The sequence below is a fragment of the Tupaia chinensis genome, unplaced genomic scaffold, assembly GCF_000334495.1.
Source record: "Tupaia chinensis unplaced genomic scaffold, TupChi_1.0 Scaffold000567_1, whole genome shotgun sequence".
NCBI classification, from domain to species: Eukaryota; Metazoa; Chordata; class Mammalia; order Scandentia; family Tupaiidae; genus Tupaia; species Tupaia belangeri.
The window spans coordinates 1,206,871-1,216,227 of NW_006160080.1; the positions used below are offsets into that span (position 1 = coordinate 1,206,871).

General features: G+C 42.0%; 2 protein-coding genes across 2 annotated transcripts in view; one reads left to right on the forward strand and one right to left on the reverse strand.

Moving 5' to 3' along the window:
- Window positions 1–4,449, forward strand: part of TXLNG (taxilin gamma) — a gene marked incomplete at its 5' end in the record, with an annotated part of 68,440 nt that extends 63,991 nt beyond the window's left edge. Inside the window, 2 exon segments of the mRNA XM_014591369.1 lie at window positions 1,194–1,298; window positions 2,979–4,449. Coding sequence (XP_014446855.1) covers window positions 1,194–1,298; window positions 2,979–3,038 — 165 coding nt within the window.
- A 145-nt stretch (window positions 4,450–4,594) lies between these two features.
- RBBP7 (RB binding protein 7, chromatin remodeling factor) overlaps window positions 4,595–9,357 on the reverse strand; it is a 30,363-nt gene continuing 25,600 nt past the window's right edge. Inside the window, exons 11-12 of the mRNA XM_027775460.1 lie at window positions 5,820–5,930; window positions 4,595–5,050 (exon numbers count right to left, since the gene is read on the reverse strand). The gene's annotated coding sequence lies outside the window, so the exon portion shown is untranslated. The remainder of the gene's footprint in view (window positions 5,051–5,819; window positions 5,931–9,357) is intronic.

Below are 9,357 nucleotides of genomic sequence, written 5' to 3' on the forward strand. Positions count from 1 at the left end.
GAAAAAAAAAAAAAAAAACTGAGTCTGCGTTAGACTCCTGCTTTTGAAGTCCAGGGCTAAGCTGCTCCTTCTGCTGTGAGGCTCTGGTGCACTAGGTCTGGGTTGGCCCAGCCGTTTTTAATGTTTTTATTTCTTCCTTAAGAATAGAGATAGCACCCCCAACAGGGTCCCAACACCACAACCCACCCTCAGCCTCGGCCAGCCCTGGGGCATGGCACACATGTTCCTGGTGTGCTTGGAGAGATCTGTGGCGTGAACCAGCAACCTAAAGCCAAAATGTGTTACTTTAGTCACTGAAGTTCATACCTTCAGACACTTGATAGGACTAGTCTGTCACATTTCACAAAAGAAAAAAATGTTGGGGTACATGTATTCAGGAATCTTGCTCTCAAATAAAAATTGGGTAAACCTACACAGAAATAAGTACTGTTTTTAATTAGGTCCTCTCTTCTTTTTTATGAGGGTACGTGCAGTTGCCAGAGAGCATTCACCAATGGGGCCTGGTCGTGACATGATCCCTTGTCCTCCATCTCTCCATTCTGTCAGGATTCTAGGCATGCACACACATGTGCACTCTAGCTTTCAATACACCAGGGCTAAGATTTGAACCATGATTAGCTGTGTGGGACCCAGTGCCCTTCATTGCTGAGCTAAGGGCTGAAGCAGGCCCTTAACGTTCTCTACCTGCTAGTCGTCGTATGCATATCTTGTACCTAAGTGGGGCCAGCAGTGGCAGCAAAAGCAGTAGATGCATTGTGTGCAGAGATGAGGCCACTGTACATATGGGAACCTGGGTTTGGTTCCAAGGCTAAGCTACGTGCACCTGCTACCCTAATCAGAAAGCTGAAGCAGGCAGGTGGTGAGATCCTGTCAAAAATGCCCCCCCACCTTTAAAGTGGATTTAAAAAAATTTTTCATTTAACTTATTATTTTAATTTGATCAGAGACAGGCACAGAAAGTGAGAAAGGAAGCCACCAGGTCTGGGACTCGACCTGCGGAGCCATGTGGGAACCTAGCGCCTTTAACCACTTGCTGGCCCCTGGAATTTGTTTTAAAGCAACATGACAAGGAGGGAATTTACTCAGTGGGTGCCTCAATGGGGCTTCTAGTATGGCTTGGCCTGCTTTTTTGGTATGCAGTAACCCGACTTGTTTTTAACAATGTTGCATGAACCCCTTCTCATTTCTTACAGAAAACTGTCCGTGATAAAGAGTATAAAGCCTTTCAGATAAAACTGGAGCGGTTAGAGAAGCTGTGTAGGGCTCTTCAGACGGAGAGGAACGAGCTCAACGAGAAGGTAGAGGTCCTGAAACAGCAGGTCTTGGGCAAAGCCACCGATGGGAGTTTTGCAGCCACAGCAGCATCTGTGCCACAGCCCTATGCCGCCCTGGGTTCCCACAGGGAGCTGAACACCTCCAAGAGAGCCCCAGGAGTGCATGCGGGGGCTGAACCCAGGGCCACCAGGGAGCAGAGCGCGGGCCCGGCCCCAGGCATTGAGTCAGTCGACTAGGACGAGGTGTGATTGCTGTGCTGAGAGATATATTTTGCGTATAACTTTCTGTTAGTAGTAACTATTGGTTTTGTGGTGAAAATTTTCTTACTTTTTCTACCATATCTGTATTTTCTTAGAACTACTGGACTTATGTGGTACAGGAGGCTGCTTAGCAGTTTGGAATAGTTTTAATCTATACATCTTCCTCAGCTGTGTTGCACATCTGCCTCATTTTCCCTTCATTGGAATGCATGTGGCCATGGCCTTGTCCTTTCTCTTCCCTGCTCCTTGCACATAATTATCCCAAATAAAATTTCACTTAAGACAGGGCTAGCCATTCCAAGGGGACTTTGTTGTCATAATGGTTCCTTGACACGAAACAATATTAAACGCCACACCCTCCATTAATATTCAAAAAGGAAAGCACCAAGATGATTAGCTTTGTCAAACAGCCCATTAAAACTATTTTTAAAAAATTCATGTTAAGGCATGTGCACATGAGGGGATGAGGGGGACAACAAGACGGGTACCCTCCACAGGGTGGTCACACCACAAAACCCTCCCTCCAGCCTGCCAGAATCCTGGGCGCATGTGTGCACCCCACATGCTTACAGGTTGATTGGGCTGGGAACTCAAGACTAGTTGGCAAGTGACTAACAGCCCGTTTCAATGCCAAGTAAAACAACTGTGTTGGGTCAGAAATGAGCACTGCACATTTGATTCAAATTAGCTTTTTGGTGATTTACATCACTTGATAAATCTTACATCACTTGATAAATCAGGATGGCTGCGAGCCTTGAACCCGTCTTAAGTTTGGGCAGAACACACAAAGATGTCAGTTGTGAACAAAGCAGCATATACAGCACAGGCAGATCCCTGGAAAAACAAGCTCAGTGTTTCGACAGACTGCCTTGGTTTCAGAGTAGAGCCTGTGTGTGGAATCTTGAATCACCTGATGTTCACTGTAGAGAGGAAGGTGGTTTTTTAAATTGACTTCAATTTGGGTACATATTCCTCAAGTTCCCTCAGAATGTCAACTCTTTCAAACTGCTATTCTCGTTTGCAGTCACATGATAGTCCCCTTGTCAGTTTAGGACAATAAAAGTTGGTTCTTGTGTAGTGTTCACTAGGCCAAAGACCCTCGGGACCCTCTGGTTACTTGTTCAGTGGCTTTAAGACCCCCACCAGCAAAGTACTCCAGGTCTTTTAAAGGGGAATTTTAATTATGGGTCAGTGCTAACTGCAACTTATTTCACTTCCAAAACAAAGACTGGAGCCAGCATTTTTACTTTGGGAAAGCTTGGCAGAGTGTTGAGTAGTTGGTCAGCTTTCAGTCTATTTCTCACCCATTTCTTAGTCTGCTTTTGTTTTGTTTAAAGAAAAAACCCCACAGTATTAACAAGGTCTCTACACTTGGAATGGGGAAAAATTGGAAGTTAAGCACATACTTTGGAATTAATTCTTTAACTTTTTTTTTTTTTTCAGTGCTTAATGTGGCTCAACTATGCAAATGATGAATCAGGCTGCACTGATGAAAGTATTTGACATCCCTGGTATCATTTGCATTGAAACACTTTATGAAATGGTTCTACTAGGACTGTTAGCACAGTCCACTGAGCGAAACTACCAAACTGACATTTCTTGAATTGTTTACTGGACTGAATAAATTGTTTTGTCCAGTTAACAAGGGTTTTTTCTCTTTGTTAAAAGTTTTATTTGTAAAGTGCTGTCACGTTCATGGTCTAAACTGGGTTGAAAGAATTGAAAATTGTCCAATAGATAGGAAACAGTGCCTAGAGTGGAGGATTACATCTAAGCATCCACCTTTCGTCATGTTAATCAAGGGGCCAGACAGTGGAGGAAAGAAACGCACAAAGTAGGTTATGGAATTAGTCTGAACAGAAAACAGCAGCACCCTCCCACAGCCTCTTATAAATATCCCCACTGGCTACTAAATGAAGTAGTGGACTCATCTCCCGAGGGGGAAATGAAGGCATATCAAAAATATAATCTACCTTAAAATTAGTACTAATGATCACATTTCACAAGAACACTGCTGGATGTACCGCTCTTAACATTTTATTAAGCCATTTATGTAGCCCACCACAGTTCTCTGTGGTGATTGTCCTGTGTGGAAGATTGTAAATCTTGAACCTGTTGCCTATTTTCAAGGGCTTTATAAAGCAATGTGATTAATAGTACTTGGCCTGCTGCTTTTGGCTTACTCTATGTCCTTCTCGCTAGATGCTATCATGGTGTTTAAAGGGTATGGGTTCTATCTGGGATACATCTGGTTGTCCTCGTGTAATTTTCCACCCCATTATCCTGTGAATAAAACACATGGGACCCTCTGAAGACACCCTCCTAAAGCGATCACCTCACCAGCCCAGTGTTGTGGCTTTGTGGCACACCCTGTTACCTACCATATTCTAGAACACTGTTAACGCTACTAGGCTGGCCCAGGAAAGGTTTAACTGTCTAATTCACTTAAATTGCATTTGTTGCACCATCATGGAATCTTGATGTGTATTTTTTCTAGTGGCACCAGACTCCAAGGTGTTGAGAAACTTGGGTCTTGGATAATGGACCACTTCATCCTCAGACTTAAAGGAATACATTTCTTGGTCTTGAGACCGGTGTTCTTAGTTACGTATGCAACTGCCTTTATTACACCTGGTTATCACAATTCAATTCTCAGGTGTTGCAGAAAAAAAATCTACCTCTTTCAGACTGTAGATGGAAATAACTGTGAAAAAAATGATGCAGATATCTTCTAGTTTGTGCTAAACACACTGCTTTATTTTTACAGCCCACGTCTTTCATGAGGATACGAATTGTTAAGAGGCAGTCTTGTTTTGCTTTTCAAAGACATTTTGTAGAGATTTTTCACTAATGTGAATCTGATTTTATCTACTCGATTCTGTATAGATGAAGTAAATATGTATGATAAATTTAACAGCTTCTGCGTATTCTTTTATGACCTATGTGGCCTTAACTCTCTAAGTCCCAAAGTACGATTTTACTCATTTCTACTCAAGACAGGATCACACACGCATTCCTCCTCCACACCCCTACCAAGCTTCTAAAAGAATAAAGCAAAATTTATTTTAAAACTTTATTTTTGCAAAGCCAATCACGAAGTGTTGGAAGGAAAAAGTGTAAAAGTTATTCTTGCATATTTGGGAACAGCAAGCACTTAGTCTGAGAAAATGAGGACTTAAAATAGTTGAATCAAAGGCAGTAACCCTGCTACTTGTATTTGAAAACAATGGTGATGTTCTTTCTTTTAAGCAACATTCCTTTCTTCCCTAACAGCTACAATATGATACAGTACGCAACAGCTCACTGAAAGTGCTAGAATCAGAGGGTAAAGAACGCCATAAGCCACCCTGCTTACATTTCCTACTATACAATGCCTGTTTGGCGCTTGATAAATATCAAGCATTCATGTAGCGTTACATTCAACAAAAACTTCTCTCGGACTGCATTTAAGATCCTTGGCCCTCCAGCTCCGATGTTGTGACATCTGACTCTTCATCATTGTAAATATTTTCAGCCTGGAGATAACAACCAGATAAATTCACAGGTAAAACTCCCCATGGTCTTTACAAGATTGCCTAAATATATTTTAATCTGTTGATCCAAATGTTAGGATACACTGATCAGTGTTTCAGTTCTGGAAATTGTGGACAGTTTTTTAGTTATTTACTAGTTTCATTTTTGCACCCCCCCCCCGAGACTTCAAAAGAAAAAGTAGGTTAGTATTCTCAAAATTAGTTGCCAGTGTTGCACATATATATCTAGCTGCCCATGCACAACTTATTTTAATCACTGTTCAGAAAGGTGTTTCCCAAAAGCAACTCAAGCAGTCACTTAGAGGAACAGTTTATGAACAGCTTAGGTACCAACACCTCAGAAATGTCAAGTCCTCAGTGCTCATCACAGAGCTTATCGAATACCTTGACATTTCCTTCCTGCCCCCTCCATGCCTGTGACAGCAGACATCGGAGACAGCAGCGCTGCCCAAACCCCAGTGGATGAAGAGTGGAAGGACAATGAGGACTGCAGCAGACGCTGCGCCAACATCTGTTCACAAAGACTTGTGCAGAGATTGCTCCCAACTGACAGGTGCTACCACTAGTGGATAAAGCACTGTATCGGACTACAGGTTGTATTAAAATGGAAAAAATTCTTTTAAACTGTTTCCTGTCTAGTAAGTATTTGGTTTAATGTACACCTAAATATTTAAAACATTCCAATTACATTTTATTACTAGTAAGTCTCCTTTACAAGGTAGCTATTCAAAAAAGATATTTTTTAGCTCACCATTTGCCATATCTGCATGATGTTATCCTCAGACACTGAACAAATGACCCAAGGCTCATTGGGATTCCAGCTAAAATCTGAAATCTTGGCGGTGTGTCCTCCATGAATAAACTGTAACAAGAACAAAAAAGTCTTGGGTTTTGTATCTTTTCCTGTTAATCCTAACACATAAAGATTTTTAAAATAGGGGCCAACAGGTGGTATGGTGAAGGCGCTGGACACTCCCACATAGCCAACCACAGTTCGAGTCTGGGACCTGAAGGCCTGCTTGCCTTTTCTCTCTGATCAAATTAAAATACATGAGTAAATAATTTTAGATTAAAAGGTTTTAAAAAAGTCTTAGACTATCAGTCTTTTCAACTATGTGAGCTACTGTCCCTTAGTTGTAGAGAGGTCAGTATAGGTTAAATCCACTCACACTCCTGTACTTTCTCTTTTGCAAATTTTCAAACCTTAAGAAAAGGTGATGGTATGATGCACACTAGTACGCTCTTCAACCTGGATTCACCACAAACTAGTATTTTAGGGACATGTGCCTTCTCTATCCACGCCTGCCTGTACACTGAAATGGCTCTGCAGAAGTGTGTCTCTAAGATGCAGACAGGATATATCACCCGTAAGTACTTTGGCTTGCATACCCTAAGAATAAGGACATCTCCAGCACAATAATATTTTCATACCAAATTCACTGAGCATCAAACTGAGCATCAAACTAGTGCCATTTGCTCATATATATTCAGGTGCAAGTTTCTAAGGTAATGGTAATGCATTTCCGGCATGCCATATGTCAGATCCTCTCCCACTCTGGGCCTACCTGCAAAGTCTCCTGGTCCCCAACAACTCCCCTCTACTAAAAGGAAGGTATACTTCTCACCCCTCCTTACTCTTTCCAAGGTATACTGCCCCTGCAGGAGGTGGGGGGAATCCCTGGGGCCCCAAAAAAGAAGATCCAAGAGTCTTCTTTAAAGCCTAAATAAATCCAGAGAGCTCTGCTAATATAGGCTGTGTGGGACACTCAGGAGATAACCACATAGGAAGGAACTGAGTCCTATTTATCTCAGTTAAGATTCAGAGGAAACAGTTCTTCTAAGGACAATGTTAATACATTGTTCTGAACTGGGAAATCATGATTTCTTTTCCTTTTTTTAAAGAATTATTATTTATTTAATTCCATTCATTATTATTTAATTTGACCAGAGAGAGAGAAGAAAAGTGAGAAAGCAAGCTGCCAGGCCTGGGACTTGAACCACGGTTGGCCACGTGGGAGTCCAGCACTCTAATTGACATGCCACCTGCTAGCCCCTAAGAAGTCATGATTTCTGATGAAGTTTATTTGGACTCTTTAGTATGACAATGAGGTCTCTGTCAATTATAACTATCTTAGCAGTAATTTTTATGAGTATTGAAGTATGAAGTTTATGTTTATTCTAATAGTTTTTCAACATACTTTTTATAGGGCTCCCAAGTGGAAATACTTTAAAAGCACTAGTTTGGAATATATATGTAGAGACTGTCAAAGCAAGACACTGCTATATTAAAACTATAGTTAACATAGTTTACTACTCTTAAATCTGATCAGACTTGTGAAATAAGCAAATTCCTAGTGGATTTTCTCAAGAATCATACAATTGTTGCAGTCATAATACATAATGCAAGACAATTTGCTTTCCCAGCAATATCAAAAAAGCTGAAAAACATGATGCTAAGTGAAAATCAGTCACCAAAGAAAGATACTGTATGATTCCATTTACATAAAATGTCCAGAATAGCCCAATCTTGTAGACACAGAAAACAAATGAGTGGTTGCCAGGGGCTGGAGGGAGAGGATTGGGAGGCGATAGCTATGGAGTTTCTTTTTGAGGATAAAAATATTCCAGTATTCACTCAGGTGACAATGTACAACAGCCTATAAATATACTTAAAAACCACTGAGCTGTACACTTTAAAGAGGTGATTGCATGGTACAGGAATTATCTCAAAGCTGTTATCAAAATTATAAAAAATAAGTAAAAATAGCTGGACAAAAATAACTAGGAGCAATGCCTTTGCTAGAAAATACTTATAAACTGTAAAGCCCTGTTTCACAAAACAGAATTTTTAGAAAATGTCACTCAAAGGACCAGCAAATGGCATAATGATTACTTCGCTGGACTCCCACGTAGTTGACTGTGGTTCTTGTCCTGGACCTGGTGGCTTAAAACTCATGCCAGGTGCAATATAAGATCTTAGGTTGGGGCTGGCAGGTGGCATGGTGGTTGAGGGCGCTGGACTCCCACATGGCCGACCATGGTTCAAGTCTCAGAACTGGTGGCTTGCTTTCTCACTTCCTCTCTGTCTCTCTCTGATCAAACTGGAAAATAATAATAATAATAAATAAAAGTTAAATAAAATACTTCTTTAAAAAAAAAAAAAACTCATGCCAGGTGCATGTGCATGCATGCCCAAAATCTTGAGAGGAAAATGGAGAAGGGACTGTGGGGTAGCCAGCCCCCCACACCTTGGGCATTATTTCTCACTGTCTCTCTCTCTTGAGCGCACGTGCCCCATAGTAAAACAAAAAATCCCTCTAAAAGAAAAAAGGAAATGTCACTAAATACAGTAAAAAGCATTTAGATGTTGCTACTTGACCTGTCTAGGGCAGCAGGTTACTGAGAAGCACCCGCTGGGAGGTGGGTGGCAGCCATGCCACAATCCCTTCTCCATTCTCCTCTCAGGATTTTGGACATGCATGCACACGTGTCCAGAATGTTTTTCAAGCCACTAGGTCTAGAACTCAAACTGCAGTCAGCCACGTAGGACTCTGCTGCCTTCATCCCCACACTACTGACTAGCCCCAGAAGTACTCTCTTTAGGCAGCAGTGGTACAACACCGAACAGAAGGGTATGTCTGAGCCTTTGCACTCCTTTGCCAATTTTGGTCCAGAGCTACAGGGCGCGTCAACTATCTGGCTAAGGAGGAAAAGACGCCTGGATGTTTGTAAAAGTGGGATTTAGCATCTTCTGTGTCCAGAGTTTACCCTCAAGGGCCTTCTTTATCTTAAAACTTGTGAGCTAAGCATGAGCATACCATAAATTAGTCCTAGCATAAGAGCTAAACAAAACATAAGCTACAAAGTGATGACTGGAGGAGACAAATACTGGATTCAGAGCAAGGACAGAGAACCACTGCCAAATCTGGCATGGCTTCATAGAAAGTGCCTTAAGTGCATACTGAAGGACTCAGGGACAGGAAGGCTAAGCAGATGCTGGGGTGACTTCTACTAGAAGCAGAAGGGAGATGGTGGGTACTACTCCCATCAACAAGATTAAAAAATCAGGCCATTGGGAACCAGCAGTTAGCGTAATGGCTATGTCGCTGGACTCCCACGTGGTCGACAGCGGTTTGTGTCCCGGACCCGGTGGCTTAAAACTCACGCCGGGCGCGTGTGCGTGCATGCCCAGGATCCCGAGAGGAGAATGGAGGAGAAGGGACTGTGGCATGACCATCCCCCCTGGGGGGTGATTTCTCGCTTTCTGTCTCTATGTCTCTGTCTGTCTG